Source organism: Tenebrio molitor, chromosome 6 (assembly GCF_963966145.1).
Source record: "Tenebrio molitor chromosome 6, icTenMoli1.1, whole genome shotgun sequence".
Classification (NCBI taxonomy): Eukaryota; Metazoa; Arthropoda; class Insecta; order Coleoptera; family Tenebrionidae; genus Tenebrio; species Tenebrio molitor.
In genome coordinates this window covers 14,153,856-14,171,303 of record NC_091051.1, presented here as the reverse complement: position 1 = coordinate 14,171,303, position 17,448 = coordinate 14,153,856, and the positions used below count along the sequence as shown (strand labels likewise).

The window sequence follows — 17,448 nt, the reverse complement described above, 5'->3', positions numbered from 1 at the left end:
GACGAAAATCACATACATGACGAAAACCAAAGGAAGTTGAGCAGACAAATAGTTAGGTTGCTGCAAAGCGAAAAGCTAGAGACGACATACCCGCGAGGTCATTTAATCCAGTACAATCCAGATTTGTCTGAGGACTCACTAGTGACGTTGGCAGAAAACAACAGAGAGAATATGGGGTGGATTATGCAACAGGAAAGCAGAGGAAGGAATGAAAGGGCAGATCAACTCCCAAAAAGGAGGTCTGACAGAGTTCTAGTAGGACTCACTTACAAGATGCCGTACAAGACCACGAGGAGGATAGTAAGGGCTAGTGGCAAATATGAACCGGGATTATTGGACGAGGATCGCTGTACTGAAGCAGTTGCGGAGGTTCACATCCAAGAAAAAAACGGATTCTGCTTCTGCCTTAAGAATCACCGCAAAGTGAGATAGAGGATCTCTCTTGTTGAATATGTAATGTGCAGGATGAAACTTCATATCACATTATGTGCGAGTGCTGCAATCAAGCTGCATTTCGGTTCAATTGGGGATGTCTTCCGCTTCGTGGAAGGTACAGGGCTGATGAAGTACAACACTTGGGGGTCCACAATAAACTTAAGCTTCAGTTCGGAGGGTTTTAAATCACAACCCTTGAGAATAGTAATAATAATGACCAGTTTAAGTGAATGATCGGACTCCATAGAAGTTGAATAATTTAAGACAAACATAATACAATTGTCAGTAAAGTCGCCACAATTATGGTAAATGAATCCATTTATTTTATGCGCTTTAGTGACACAATCTGGTATATGATCGATAAAATAATGAAATCACATCAAGGTTTTTATAATTCGGTATCATTAAAGTGTCAGTGCACCTGATATTATTATACCACTGCGTTATGTTCTTTCTTGGAGTAAATAGCTATGAAACATCTTGCTATAGGTATTTAATAGTAAACAATTATATAATTTGACTCCCCTTCATTAAGTTGTCTAAGGCAGATTGAAGTTTGACAGTAAAAAATGCAGTTTACTTCCATAAAAAAAACTTCAAAGGAGTCTGCAAAAGGAACTTAGGGGTCAGAAGAGGGTCCAAATTTGTTTTCTAAAGCAATCGCTCTAAGCATTTTTAGAACTACGAACAAGTTTGGGGATGGATTGTCATCATTTTAATCCTTGATTCCTTCTTCAGTTGCTTTACTGTAACTGGTCAAATTAAGTAACCCCATAAAAAATCTAATGGCGTGAGATTGAGAAAAGCTGGAGGCCACTTAATAAATCCTCTTCAGAATGATAAATTAAACACCAATTTAGGAGATTTTTTAGTTAAAAATGTGCATTTTGGATATTCTTTTAATTTGTTAATAGCAGAATTACTAGTCCTTCAAAGCCCATCCATTATATACAGTGAGCGGCAAAAGTATGGAATAAATTCATTAAAAATTAAACAAAATTTTTTTCAAAAAAATCTTTGGACAGGTCAATTTTAGTTTATAAAAATACATATTTTAATGCAAAATAAAATTCAAAACAGTCATTTGTTTTCGAGTTATGACGTCATCGATAGTTTTTTTTAAATGGAAACCCCCTATTTTTTTTCTTGATTCTGATAGCCCTTTTAATTGTCTAAACGCCAGTATAAAAATTTTGTTACCTTACATAAGGAAATTTTTGAGAAAAAAAATAATAATAATAAATTATAACGAACAAAAACAAGTCAAAAACTGTGTTAGGACGTATTTAAAATTATGGAATTAAATGTTCGATTTGCCATCCCCCAGCTTGTTGACAATAAACAAGTTTATGAAGAAATTCCCCCTGTTTTAGTTTTATCTAGTTTTATCCGCGCACCCAATCAAAATTAAAATTTCTATACGTTGTGTTTCTGTTAAATGAGTCATTTTGGAAAACGTTTTGTAAAACAAATAACACATACGAATGAAATTGACAATAACATTTGACTGTTTGATTTAGCTACTTGATTTTTTGACTTGTTTTTGTTCGTTATAAAATTTATTTTTTCCAAATTTAGTATTTTTTTTCTCAAAAATTTTCTTATGTAAGATAACAAAATTTTTATACTATTATTTAGACAATTAAAAGGGCTATCAGAATCAAGAAAAAAAATAGGGGGTTTCCATTTAAAAAAACTATCGATGACGTGATAACTCGAAAACAAATGACTGCTTGGAATTTTCTTTGATACTAAAACATGTATTTTTATAAACTAAAATTGACCTGTTCAAAGATTTTTTTGAAAAAAATTTTGTTTAATTTTTAATGAATTTATTCCATACTTTTGCCGCTCACTGTATAATAGTAATAAACATTAATATCCAAATCTGGGAAAAAAATGGAAGTTTCTATTTAAAAATAGAATTGGTGTTCACGTCAGTGCGAGGAAAATGGAAAGGGTGAAAAAATTTAAATAATCAAAAAATATATCTTCTAGCCATTAAGGGTCATTTTCATGGTGGCTTTACAAGCGTGGCTCGCTTGGCTTGGAAGCCGCTCGACCAATGGGAGCACAGCTTTTAAAAAACGCCACGGCGTGGCTCGGACTTTGCTAGAATAGGAAATATTTCTATTTTTCAAAGCCACCCTTAGGCTTTGGAAGCTTGCGCATGCGCTCTAACTCGCAACTACATAATCAAATCAGCTGATGTGACAATTCAACGCTAGCTCGCTCAATAGCGCATGCGCGTTGGCGTGGCTGTCTTGAAGTAGCAAGCCACCATGAAAATGAAAACGACTCTTCCAAAGCCAAACTAGCCGAGCGAGCCACGCTTGTAAAGCCACCATGAAAACGACGCTTTAGTTCCGTGGCGCTCCCCTGGTACCCTCTCTGGGCGCGCACCGCACATCCCCTCTATGGAGGTGACTATCCCTACTCGTCCACTATTGGCCGAAGCCCTTCAACCTCGCTGTAAGACCAACTAGCGAACCCTTTGGAGCGGACCGAGCACTGTGGCAATGAAAAATATGGATATGATTCTTTACCTTACCTTTACCTTCGGAGCCAGAATTTGTTAGCAACTCCAATCCAACTCACCTTCCTCTTACTGCTATGTCTCGAGTGAAACCGAGTTCCCGAAACGCTAATCTCACTTTGTCTGCTTGAATACAGTGTAATCTAACTATATGTACCAAGTATAAGTAAATCTTTTATTGTGACCTAACGTGTGTATCCATTACCGTTATAATCTTAAGAAAAATAAAATTGACCTGTTGTTTTCAAGAAGCTCAACGAGCAAGAAAATATTTCCATAATTAACACATCTTCATTATCTCTAAAAAAAATCATACATCGTATCAAAATGAAGCGCATTTTGTAGTGCTTTATTTAACATTGAATTTTGTGTTGAAAGTCTCATCAGCTTTGTAAATGCATGATTTCTATTGACTTTTGGCGGAAATCCTGTTTCTATTGATTAATTTCAAAGTCCGCTGTATTGTATGTCCGAATGTACTCACCACTTATTCCTTCAATTTGCGAAGGATACACGTGAGCACCGACCAGCTGTCAGTAACAAAACCAAATCTATTATTTTACGTTTGTTTTCCTTCGTAATAAAAAAAAATTATCAAACCGACATTGTACAGTGACGATTTTTACGGTTTTTAAAGTTTTAAGAGTGCAACGGAGTGAGAAAGGAAGGCGAAAAAAGATTGGAGTAGGCAAAGGTAAAAATAAAGAATTTAATTTATTGTCAAACCTAACGAGAAACTTTGACGAAGACCCAATATGGAAACAAACGAAACCTTGGAGAGATAGCGAGCAATTATTATCGGGTGTTCATTTAAATTTATTCTCAAAGTTGGAGTGGAAGAGTCGATTGTGAACCCACCACACGTCAGTTTGCAGTGTAAAAACACAAACAACGCAAAAAGTGAGGTTACATTTAAATAGCTGCTGATCCGTGATCTGTAATTTGTGGTGCGATCACAATCGACTCTTCAACGCCTACTTTGAGGATACATTAAAATTAACACCCGATATTTGTGACACCCCATGCATAAAATTTAAGAAGCTTCAAATACAGAAATATTAAACTAAGGAGAGTACAATACATAATACGTAAACATGCATGCGGCCGTAATTGAGATAATTATTTAAAGACTTGGAATTAACAAGTTCTGTTCTTTTGCATGTGCCAAATTGGTACTTAGCGACTAGACCACCTATTATTGTAATGGGAGAAGTACGTCGTTACTTTGTTCAATATGAAACTAGAGGGATTGAGCTAATCGTTAATTCTTTTCAAGTGAATTGTAAAATATTAAATAAAAATCAATAGCTACTGCAGGACAAAGATTAATTCAACAGCAACGTCCGTAATAAAAATAAATATCAACATTTCGTGAATAAGTGATGTCAAGAGACACATATCTGGTGTAGTAGGTTAGGGTTGTGGCAATTATCTCCTAAATATTAACGAGTCTTAAGGAAATTATTACGTAGCCGAACTTTGAGCAACTCTTCTTCAATAAATAATGTGTCTATTGAATTTTAAACGTTTTAATAATGGACAATTCATATTTACTTGGAGCTTTGTAAATGGTCGGTGTCATCCCCTCTCACGACCAATCATTATCCCCGTAATGCGATAACATTGTCTTTACAGGTGTAGTGTCATCTTTACTACCTGTCTGTATATATCTCGAACGGATGGCCACGCGGTTTAGTGAATGAAACCGATTCGTCGGAAGGACTTGTTATTTTTACTTTTTCCTAAGTTACGTTTGCTTAAGTTCTCTTTCGAATCACTAAAGTGCATTTACGATTGTTATAAAGAGAGGAAATCCCCGAAAAAGAAAAAGATGAGGTTACCGGTGAAAATCGCCATCGGGTGTGCGATCGGCGCTTGTGTTATTGTTATTTTTGGATTTATTGCCTTTCCTAAAATGATCAAAGGAAAAGTGAAGAAAGTAAGTCGACGTAAAGCACACAGGTTTATCGAGGCACTGCAAATACACTTTAAGCTTGTCTTCACTTAATGAAACTTTCCAATGCATACAAATTAAAGAATCTAATTTATTAACTTATTCCTAGAAAAACTGCAAAAATAATTACGGTCAATAAAATAGGCGGCTAATAATTTGTTTAATAAAAAATAGTTTTTAGCCAGTTTTTTTATGTCCAGCAAATTCCTTTTGCAACTCATGTATGTTGTTAAAAATAGAACCAGTCAAAAATTAAATTCGAACTTTCTTATTGATCGTAGTGTAATTTTGTTAAACTATTCCTAGTAAAATTTTAATTCGTACATACTTACAAATAATTTTAAATTTTATGCTGTAAATTAACCAAGACCAATACAAATTACAATACAAAAATTTCCGATAATAATGCGGAATCTGGAAAAGTGCCCCGAATTTCTTTGATTTTGAATCATTGGATCATATGCATAAACCATTAGCAAATGCTTTTACTTGTATTAGTGAGAGATAGAAAAACATGGACTCTATTAGATAGAAAAAGACAAATATATAGTATAAGCAAATGCTTATTCTTATGCATACTACCCACTGTAAATTAAATTAAAAATTATCCTAAACATAAAATTATTTTTGGATGTTTTCACGTACATATCTATATATTTTCGCACGATCGTAATTTTTCACATACTTACCAAGTTTATTGACTAGGTTTCACAGAAAACAAAAAAATATCAGAGAGGTTATGAAATATAAAAGCGCTAATGTTGTTAGAGATATTTTCATATTTGATGGCGGAAACAAAAGACTGAGAAATGTCACAAATTTGTATTGTCAGTGTCAAATTTCTCAAAGACGTTCGTGATTGGCAATAAGAAAGTTATTTATCGTCGAACTAGAGACATAATTTGTAATGCGTTTGATTATATGAGAATAACTTTTCCTTTTGAACCACTGACAAAAATTGGTTTCTTTAGAATTTATTTTTTCAATCAATTTAGCGAAAATTTAAATTTACCTAGACATTCCTTTTTACGGCGTTTATGAGAAATTTGACACTGACAATACATTTTTGTGACATTTCTTAGTCTTTTGTTTCCGCCACCAAATATGAAAATACCTCTATGTACAATAAAAAATAAGTGTCTAATAAGCAATAACCGAAACAACGACAATTTATTTATTTTTATACAGCGCATTTCACGAGTGATAATTTGCTTTGGACATGAATTCAATTTTGTGACAGAAGCGGTGGACGGCATTTTGCACATTTATTACATTAATTGAATAAACATTTTTCTAAAAACTCTTGTTTTTTCACAATTTCATTTACCTAACCAAACGAATGACGTTTATGTCAAAATTTACGAATCTGCACAGCTAACTATGTTTTTTAAACCAAAAAACAATATCGGCGTTAACTTTGCAAGTGTATTGTGAGTTGCATTTTCCGTTCATTATCAGTATCACTCGTAAAATACCCCGTATGATAAATAATAAAAGCAGTATAGACTACATGATGTTAAGTCTTTATTAACTCTCGGTAACTAAAAAAATCGAAAGAACTTTTCTTCAATTCTGATATGTTACACTTACGAAACTTGTAGCGTAATATACTATAATGAAGGTAATAAAAAATAAAATAATGTCTCATTTTGCAAACGAATACAGGGTATTTCACGAGTGATAATGAGTCCGATGGAATTGAAAATGTAACCCTCTCTATACATTTGTAAAGTTAACCTGGATATTGTTTTTTGGTAAATGTCGGTTATGACAAATTAAATTATTGGAATCAAATTCATACATAATGGATTCCCAATTTGATTTTAAAACAATACGATATCTGAAATAACCACATTAACTTTGGAAATGTATTGTGGGGTGAATTTTCAATTCCGTCGGGTTCTATCACTCGTGAAATATACCAGTATACTACAAGATTCATTTTTGACATTTTTTGTTGCTATTAAAAATTAATTCTAATTTCTTGGTTTATTAAAATTTCATTTTATGTTTAATTATTGATGTAAAATTTATATAAATATCTTAATATGTAAATAATAAATTAAAATTGATTGAACTTATACAGAGTGTCCCAAAAAAAAAGACGAGTCCATAGCTCCCTTATTTATCGGAGGATTTTAATTATCTATACACCAAATCAAATGGTTGTTAGTAGGCTACAAAACGGCTTAATAAATTCACGTATTCATTCATTATTCATTATTATTCACGGTTTTATTCACGTACCAAAGGCTTCAAGACTAAACTGTCAAAACATTTTTAACAAATGGGATTACTACTTTTTTTTTTAGTAATTCTGATAGAAATTTTAATTCTGAAAACAACAATGTATCATAAGTATAACTTCACATAAAAAAATTACACTAACTTTTGAAACAAATGACGAGCACCAAGCGAAAAGCTATCAAAATGCATTGCGTTACAATGTAATAACCAAATTAAGGTAGCTGGAAAAATAAATGACAAATAATAACATGTGGGATTGCGCAGATATGCCGCCAATGTTTAGCATAAAACATTGAACATAGACGATAGTAGCGTTTTTTTAATTTTTTTTTTTTGTGAATTTTTGGTATTTAAGTGTATATTTGTGATACATTGTTGTTATCAGAATAAAAATCTCTATCATAATTACTAAAAAAAATATGTATTTGAAAAAAAATATTTTGACAGTTTACCTTTGAAGTCCATGGGGCTATACTTGAATTTATTAGGCCATTTTGTAGCCTATTAACAACCATTTAATTTGGTGTACAGATAATTAAAATCTTCCGATAAATAACGGAGTTATGGACTCGTCTTCTTTTTTGGGGACACCTGTATAACATTTTTTAGATGATGTGCCACAAATCCATGCAAAATACACTACTTAAATTTAATTAATGTGAATCATTTTTATCATCGTAATCATTTACGCGTAAAATAAAAATGACACATCTAAAGAAGCCTTTAATTGTATTTTGCACCATTGTATGATAATAACGTGTGAAAAATTCAGTTGTTAAGTCAGTCTCGAGGACAAACAATATGCAAAAAATAAAACATTGCATTTATTACTGTTTGGTTGTAGAATGTACTCGTATTAAGCAGACATAAAAATACCTAATGTAGTTTAATAGAAAAGAAACATTTGTTTTAAATAAGTAGGTACTTATACATTCTATACAATTTTAAATATTAATCTAAAATCTTGTAGTCTTACAGTTACAAGTCTTACAAGTTATGTTGCTAATTATGAAATATTAGTAGTATCTACTTATTGGTACATTGCCTTGAAAACGTTGTCATTACAGATTCAAAGTTGCTATATAATAACAGATAGCTGCAGTGATGCAACGAATTAAAAAATAAATATACATTTGCGGTTATATAACAAGTGACTTATTGTTTTTTATGGTTTTAACATTGTCCTCATATCATGTGGAATTTATTGTCAATAAGTAATGACTACCAGTCGTAACGAAAACAGCAAAAGAATTTAAGTATAAATATTTAGCTCAGAAATTTGCATGTTGTAAAAAAGTTAATTAATTTTTACCTAGATATTTTACTAAAAGCACATTTTGTTTCATATTTAATGTGATACTCGCAATGGTTAAATGCAACACTGCACCTCATATACTGGGTGCCCCAAAATTCGCGGAATAACTCAATGAGGCAATGTCAATTCATGTTAGAAAATAACGAGAAAAATAATTAAAAAATTCTCTACCTCTTAGGTTTGAAGATATGGGGGCCCAAACGGTGCAGCTTTGATATCATTTATTTTAAATAATAAAAATTTTTTTGACTATTTGTCTTTTACTAGCCAGTGGCCTAATAATTTTGAACGATTGTGATCAGGTTTGCAATTATTTTCTTCATTATTTCCAGCATTTCCAAGTAGTAATTTTATGTTCTTTTTACCTCAAATAGCATACGGCAACACGGCTTTGATTTTTCCCTCTCATTTCCATGGATACAACAAAAATGAAATATTTGCAGACTATTGGGATGCATAGAATGTTTTTAAATGTTCCACATTTAGTGTAACGAATAGGTCCATATCTTCTACAAAAAAGAAGATTGATTTTTTTAAACATTTTTACCTGATCTCTTAATGACTACTTAACAACGTACTACTACGTTGTTCCGCGAATTTTGGGGCACCCAGTATAAAAACACCTTTATAACTTTGACCATATCTTCAAATGTTAAAATGAGATGCAGACGGTTTAAATAACATAAGATAATTTAATTTTGTTTGAAATTAGTAATACTAATAATAAATAATTAAATTTAACAAATATGAAAACAAAACATTTTTATAAATATCCGAGATATCCGGTGTTTTTCTAAATTTCACCTCATATAGTAGACGTTGAACGATTGTGAACGCACTGTACAGGTTACGGATCACAGATCAGCTGTTTAAATCTTACGTTTTACACGAGTGGTGCGTTCACAATCGACTCTTCAACGCCTACTGCCAGGTGAAAGTTAAAATAACACCTGATATTATACTGTCGTTTTCTGGTTATTTGCACAAGAGCATGGGTATTGAGGTATAAAATTTAACCAATAAACAAATTTATTATTTGTCATTTTAAAATTCAAAGTTTCAGTCGCTTTTGTTAAAACTAAAGGAAAAGTAAAATGTAATTTGCAAATTTAATGTTCTAAAATTATTATTTTATAATCATTAAAAAATAATATCTACTAAATCATTCGGATTAAGATGAAAACATCGGTTAAAATGAACGCAAATTCAACTTGAGATGAGTATTTCTCGGACATAAAAATTAAACATTACGAAAATACAAAAATTTTATTTTTTCACTACTAGTCTTAGAAGGCGTCATTATTGACTCTCGAACTGAACTCAGAAGTAGAATTTCTCTCCTACTAGTTAATAATTCGCCGTCACCTAGCAACGAAAGATTTTCTTTGATTTTATTGGTTAACGATTTTCAATTTTCATAGCGACCGTTGAAAAATGAGAACTCGGATTGTCGCATCGGACAAACAAATTTAATTAATAATTATTATTAGAAAGGGTTTTAACGTATCTAGTAGAGAAAAAAATAATATATACACCAAGGTAGAGAAGACAATTTTAAGCCTCGCTTCTTTATTCCTAAACTACCTCGGCTTAAAAAAATGTCTTCTCTACCTTGGTGTATAATTACTATTATCAGATTAAGATAATGTTTTCACGCAACTGTGAACGCTCGAGTTATGGAAATACTAAATCACTAAATCAACAAAGAGACATTTTACATTTTCGTACACTACTGTTTCCAAATTCGATCTAGAAAGATCTCCATTCCGTAGTATAGTTATTTTGGTATTAAGTGCGCAAAATGATTGTTTTTTGTTGGGGCATGATAATGAGTTTTTGGTTGAGACCGTCAGGTCGAGATTTCAAACTCATTCGAATGCGCCAACAAAACAATCATCTTTCTTTCATCTAAAGAAAATTTTACAAAAATTAAAAAAAACAAAAATTCTCAAATGCGGTTGTAGAAAAAATAGTGTTTGTATTTCGTGCACAAGATGATTGTTTTGTTGGCGCATTCGAATGAGTTTGAAGTCTCGACATAACGGTCTCGACTAAAAACTCATTCTCATGCCCCAACAAAAAACAATCATTTTGCGCACTTAATACAAAAATAACTATTTTATACTTCTATGCTAAAACATAGGACACTAACTTATTTGAAAAAGTTTGATGCTCTTTTTTTGAGTTGCAAGGCGCACATCACAAATAAACAGCAAGCAGTGAAGCCTAGGAGTTGGGGCATATATTTCTTGCGAGTAGGAGTTTCGTCCAGTTTTTCCCTTTTCTTTTTTCTGGGTATCACTACGTAAATACTTGGAACAAATTTATGATAATAGTTTCTCTTCACATTTTTTGCCAGCATCACCATTAGTCGTCAATCAAATACACAATTTCATTTTTTGCATATCGTAATGAAAGTGGCACTTTTTTACACGCAAAATCGTAGTGAAAGTAATACTTTTTTGCATCATTTTATTCCATCTCCTTGGAGATGATTGTCAAAGCATACCTATTTTTTTTTTTGTAATTTTTTATAAATCCTTTTAGACCAAATTTCTCAACTTACATCGATATGCAAAAAAAAATAGTGTGCACAACACGTTATGAAAGTATCTTTTTTTCACTTATTTGCTTGATTAACTCGGGTTACGCCCTCGTTAATCAATCTGCAAATTCGTGAAAAAAAGTATGACTTTCATAACTAGTTGTACAATTAACTACTTCGTGTTCGTTTCCCGAGATACATAACGTGAAAAGTGGTATATAACTAAATAGGTATAGATATATACTACGCGACAAAGAAAGGTAAATACCCTTTTATTGATCTTGATTCTCTTGTTGTCATCCTACGACGTCCGGTGCCCCTAGCCCTGTGTTCACGGCCTTCTGGAGTCCATGCTTGACAACATCTTAAAATGGTGCCTACAGATCAGCCAATTCTTCTGGCAATTTCTAAAATCCACCCTCTTTCAAAGTCACTAAACTGAGGAATCTGACCAAGTGTACGCACTCGCGGCATTTCTCGCCTTGCAAAAACACTTTTCCAATAAGTTGTCTAAAATTCAAAAGTCAAAATTTTCAATGTAAACAAGATTTCCTTGCACTTGCAATAACCGAACCAGCAGCACAAAAGGTAGAATACTGCATAGATAGGGCTGCAAATTTAATCATTTCTTATCTGACCCAAAACACATTTGCCCGCAAAAACTTATTGAAATAAAACTATAAATACTGGGTGTTTGTTTACCTTTCTTTGTCACGTAGTATAAATTTTTCACTTTATATACCTAACTTAACATCTGTCAAAGATAACCTCAAAATTTACAATTAATTCATGTTTTTCAAAATTTTTGCCTAAACGAACACGAAAAACGTTGTGTGCACCTCGGCCAAAAAGTGTCTTGTCCTCATCTGTTTTCAAGTCTCTGCTGCCCCTCGACTAGAAAACCCAGACTCGGGCGAAAAAGATCCACTTTTTGGGCCTTTATACATAAATTATAAATTATAGATTAAATAGTTATTTTGTGTCTCAGAGCCAATAAACGACGAACCAGTGTCGCGCATACGTAACATACCACAACTTTTTTTTATTAATCCCATCCCTAATTGGTGTAAAATTCACTAATGCTACTACTCAAAACAAATCATGCAAAATGTCCATAAAGGTCTTTCATTAGTTAATAACGTAAATAATCTCGTTTAATAACATTAATGATAGAATTGAAATTTTTACTTAATTTACAACATAAAAGTAAATGACTTTTTTTTGAAGTGAAACTTTTTATGGGAGGGTCTTGAAATTCTGATCGGCAACTTTTTGTGTGACGAAAAGTGGTGGGGGTAAACACTGTCTCGCACAACGGTTGCGCCAATATTTCCATCTCACTTAATTTGGAGCCTAATTATGTAAATTAATCTGTTTGACACGATACAAACATCCCTTAAAATTGTGTATACTTCTGTCTTTGTCACACTCACGGCATTTATCGATAATGTCCTCTCTTTAATTTGGAGGCTAAAAAATGAATAATGAGTTACGCATTTCGATATTGTTTAGTGTTATCTCTGTTTATAATTTATTTTCTTCATTAAAATATACAATTTTGTTGTGAATATGCTATTTAAAAGTGATTGATGAATAATTACAATGTTTCCCTGTAATACAAAAGTTTCACTTCTATCGTGCGTCTTTACGACACATTCTGTTTTTTTTTCAAACAATAATAATAAAATAGTGTGCCTACTCTGTCTATTGAATATGTTTAATGGGATGGTGGGCTTGATGGAGCGATACCAGTTTCTTTACGTTACTGAGAAGGAGCGTTGATTCCCACATTCAACCATTTGAAAGTGAGATCTTTGTTTGGTTGGAAGTTAAAACTAAAACAACGATGATCGAAATATTGAAATGTCCTGAGCACTTATAATATATATTATATATAATTATACAGTGTGGAATAAAATGATTTACATCTAGTTACGTTTGGAATTTTTGCACATGTAAATTTTCCTGTACCGCTCTACTTTTTTTTCGAAGTGCCGAACTATTAGTTCTGTCAATAAATGTCATCAATCGAATTGACAATTGTTACAATTTACTAAATTGAATTAACAAACGTTGGTGGCCACTTTCAACATTAGCTGTGACTTGCTTTTGTTAGCTCCTTTTTAATTTCAATCTCTACTTTGCATTCATATCATCCCTTCGCAATAAATCACATTTGGAATTTGGATATATATTTTGAGGTTAGGCTTCCTTTTTTTTTTGTAGAGCGGCATTTCGTATTTTTACAAGGATAATGCAAAGGTAACTAGATGTAAATCATTTTATTCCACACTGTAGTTAACAACACAGATTTAAATGTTTCTAAACAAAACTGCTGACAACTCTTCTTAAAAACTGTTTAAATCATTCAGAATCGTTTTATCCTTCCTTTGATGTTTCAAATTCCTTACAAAGTCTTATATTGTGTTGAAATTACCTTGCTTTGAAATAAATGCACTAATAACAGTCTTGCCGTTTACGCTGCGTGTTCTTATCGCTTTATCACCCCCTGGAGTTCTTCAGCTACTTTGTCTTTCAACGCCACTCCACCCCTTGATTAGCCCAACGTCTCGCACAGGACTGTATCCCCCACTTTGCGAATCACTGTTCTAACCTAAATAAATTTTCTTGTTAAGATAGTTTTATCCAACAACGCTACATTAAAGACATTCCGCAAACAGTTTCAGTTTCACACATTCAGGAAATGGCAACTAGACAACGACCACATTACCACAGAATTCCTACAAGCCAGTGGTGTAGATTCCCTCAATTAACCTGCGTTGTTTTATAAACTATTCCTCACTGAAAATGTCACTCCGATTCCAGCGACCCACAATAAATTTACACCAAACATTAAAATATGTTTTTCGCATGTTTACGCACTCCAGCTTTATTTAATATAAATAGAAAGATGTTAATGATGATTTTATAATCTGTACGTTTATTTCAGATGGTGAACTTAGACAAAGATAGTGAAATACGAAAAATGTTCGTCAAAGTTCCATTTGCGTTAGATTTTAAGGTTTATTTGTTCAACGTTACCAATCCTATGGATATCCAAAATGGTGCCTTACCTGTAGTACAAGAAGTTGGACCTTTCTGTTTCGAGTAAAGATCAACAAACACAAAAAAATCTGTTGTATTACTAGTATTATTTTTTAAGAGAATGGAAAGAAAAAATTGATTTGGCTGACGGCGACGAAGAGGATGTCATGTTTTACAACCCCAAAGATACGTTTTACAAAGCGAACTGGCCTGGCTGTCTTGACGGAAGTCAAATGTTAACGATACCGCATCCCTTGATTCTGGTAAATATTTTAACATTAAAATACAAGAGTCTTTATGTTCTGTCTTAGGGTATGGTAAACACAGTGGCGCGGACAAAACCAGGCATGTTAACACTGGTCAGCAAAGCCATCAACTCCATTTACAAAACTCCCGACTCAATCTTCGTAACAGCTAAAGCAATGGACATTCTTTTCGACGGAGTTGTAATTAACTGTGGAGTCAAGGACTTCGCTGGGAAAGCAGTGTGCACACAACTTAAAGAATCCCCCGACTTAAGGCACGTGACTGACGATGATTTAGCCTTTTCCTTTATGGCTCCTGTAATAATACCTTCCTGCACCAAACAATGACTAATTCTTGTAATTTTTAGAAAAATGGTACGGCGGGTAAACGGTTCAAAGTTTTAAGAGGTGTAAAAACTTCTCACGATGTCGGGAGAATTCTCGAATATGACGAAAAAAAGGAAATGGAAGTGTGGCCCACGAAAGAGTGCAACCAGTACAAAGGAACTGATGGTACTGTCTTCGCGTCCTTCCTTGCTAAAGAGGAAGGTCTTGCTTCGTTCGCGCCAGATTTGTGCAGGTACGAAGTAATACCAAGTCTTCAATTCGTCACGATTTTGTACCATTTAAGGTCGTTGGTAGCAGTCTACAGTGGAGACACCAAGTACGATGGTATTCCTGTAAGAATCTACACGGCTACTTTGGGAGACATGTCGAAGAATGCTGACGAGAAATGTTATTGTCCTACACCGGAAACTTGTCTGAAAAAGGGATTGATGGACCTGTTCAAGTGTGCAGGAGTTCCTATTTACGTGTCCTTACCTCACTTCTACGAATCCGACGAGAGCTATGTCCACGGAGTCAAAGGCCTAAATCCCAATAAAAAAGATCACGGGATACAAATCTTGTTCGAATCTGTACGCAGTACTCTTCTGTCATTTCAAATTGAATTGATATTTATAATTTGGTTGTTTCTTTTCAGATCACTGGAGGTCCTGTAGCGGCAGCGAAGAGACTTCAATTCAGCATGCCTCTGGAGCCTAACGAAAAGGTCCCAATCTTTAACAAATTACCAAGCACAGTGTTACCACTGTTCTGGGTGGAAGAAGTGAGTCTTGTTGTCAGTTATTGTGCTAAGTTTAATTTCCGAAACATTCTAGGGAGTTGCGCTGAATAATACATTCACTGGTCCCATAAAAGATCTTTTCAAAATAAAGAAAATAGTCAAGATAACGACGTGGGTGGTTCTGGTTGGTTGTCTTGGAGGACTGGGAGCGGCCGCGTATCTGTTCTTTGCCAAAAAGGGGGAAGCGAACATAACACCTGTTCACAAAGTCAAACCGGCAAATGAAACAAATGGAATTAGTACCGTCGGAACCGATGGATTTGGTGGTCAAGTGAATCATGCAATGTCCGACAACGAAATAGAAAAGTATTGATGATATCTCGTAGTTTAAATGAATTTAGTGATTTGTTCTGTCTAGTCGAAAGAGCAATAGATTATTTTTTATATTATTATTATAGGTAATTATTTAGAGCTATTTCATATCGTGGAACTGATTTATTTAGTTGCCCTGTTTGATTGTTGCAGCACAGTTAGGAATATTAGGGCAAAAACAGTTTTTTGTTTCAGTCTTGAATAGTTTTATGATTTGAATTAGTGATATTGTTGGTTCCTTGGAAGTTGCGTAGTTGCCAAAATTTTACACGAAGGCTGTAACAGGGTGTGCTAGTCAAATAAATCGAAATATATTTCTATCTTGGTTTTTCTTTTGGACACCCGAAATGGTCACTCGTTGGTTTTAGACTTTTTCACGAATAAAAATAGAAGTATAAATGAGAGTATAGAAAATTTACATTTAAGGCAAATAAAGAAAACAATGTCGCTCATGGGCTACAATAGTGGCACAACTCGAATTATCATGTTTTGAGATTGAAAGTTTAAAGTTTTTGCCATCGTGGAAGGTCAGGGAATACCTACTTCTTCTGCTATTTGGCGACCCAATATTAAATATTGAGATCTGTCAGTTTTACTGCTGGAAAGAGACTAGTTAGACATTCTGAAAACAGCAACGATCGAAAACAGCTCACTACTACCACATTTATTATTTTGAAACTGAAATACTAACAGTGTCCCAACCAAACACAAAATGTAACAAATCTCGCCACTATAAGACAAAGTCGTACTCACCACAGATTCCATTTTTCGTTCCCTTCCTAGGAAGGATGGACCGCTGTGTTTTTCGCCCTTTCAAGGCCACCCTGGGTAGGTTAGAATTGGTATTATAGTGAAACATGGATTTGGAAGGTAAAGAGATGAATAGGGGAGATGCCGATCTGGCATTTGCCTCTCGGTGTACCCATTTGTTGGTACCAAACGATATAAAAACCATTACTACCATCTTACGTGGTATGCTCTAAGGGAAAAGTCCCCGAAAAAAACTATATCTGGTAGGCCGCCGGCCTTGGGATTCGAACACAGGACATCTCGAATGCTAAGTAAACTCTCTACACGATGGGCTACAGCGACCGATAGTAGTGTTCTTGTCCAAACTCAGATATAGCAAGTTATCGGCAGAACATGAACCTGATTTTTTTTTTTATTAAAATGTCACTGGATCCTAAGTATTGACTGTGACATGATCCGTTTTCATAAACCCTATTTCCTATAATATACACCACTTAGCAAAAGAGTTCTGCATAATATTTGTCATTAATCGAATGCAGGTTTTCACGGCCGTTGTCAATAGGGTTATTGTTTTCCGGGTTGTGCCGCGGTCGTCTGGATTGCTGGGTAGCTGACGTTTCAATAGCCATGCTGCTATCTTCGGAGCTTGTAAATAAACTGTTTATTTACAAGCTCCGAAGAAGATAGCAGCATGGCTATTGAAACGTCAGCTACCCAGCAATCCAGACGACCGTGGCACAACCCGGAAAACAATAACCCTAATATTTGTCATTTGTTGTATAGGTAGTGCTTTGATCTTGGATACAGAAAATCATAATCAATGAAAACACAAATTCATCACTACATCACTTTCTTGATTTAGTGTTTAACTAGCAAATAATGCTGCAAGTTCTGGTCTTTAATCGACTCTCATTCTTACTAAAAGGCTCAAATTAATT

General features: G+C 33.8%; 1 protein-coding gene across 5 annotated transcripts in view; it reads left to right on the top strand.

Annotated features, from left to right (window-relative positions):
- LOC138132541 (sensory neuron membrane protein 1) overlaps positions 1–16,080 on the top strand; it is a 38,379-nt gene extending 22,299 nt beyond the window's left edge. For 3 of the 5 annotated variants that reach the window (XM_069050077.1, XM_069050079.1, XM_069050080.1), the window contains exons 2-8: positions 13,983–14,140; positions 14,196–14,340; positions 14,389–14,640; positions 14,691–14,902; positions 14,954–15,239; positions 15,305–15,430; positions 15,483–16,080. In XM_069050077.1, the coding sequence (XP_068906178.1) occupies positions 13,983–14,140; positions 14,196–14,340; positions 14,389–14,640; positions 14,691–14,902; positions 14,954–15,239; positions 15,305–15,430; positions 15,483–15,761 (1,458 nt within the window). In that variant the 3' untranslated portion in view covers positions 15,762–16,080. Of the gene's footprint in view, positions 1–3,458; positions 3,666–4,612; positions 4,911–13,982; positions 14,141–14,195; positions 14,341–14,388; positions 14,641–14,690; positions 14,903–14,953; positions 15,240–15,304; positions 15,431–15,482 lie in introns of those variants that run through there. The other 2 variants (XM_069050078.1, XM_069050076.1) reach the window with 2 other exon arrangements.
- The last annotated feature ends 1,368 nt before the right edge of the window (positions 16,081–17,448 follow it).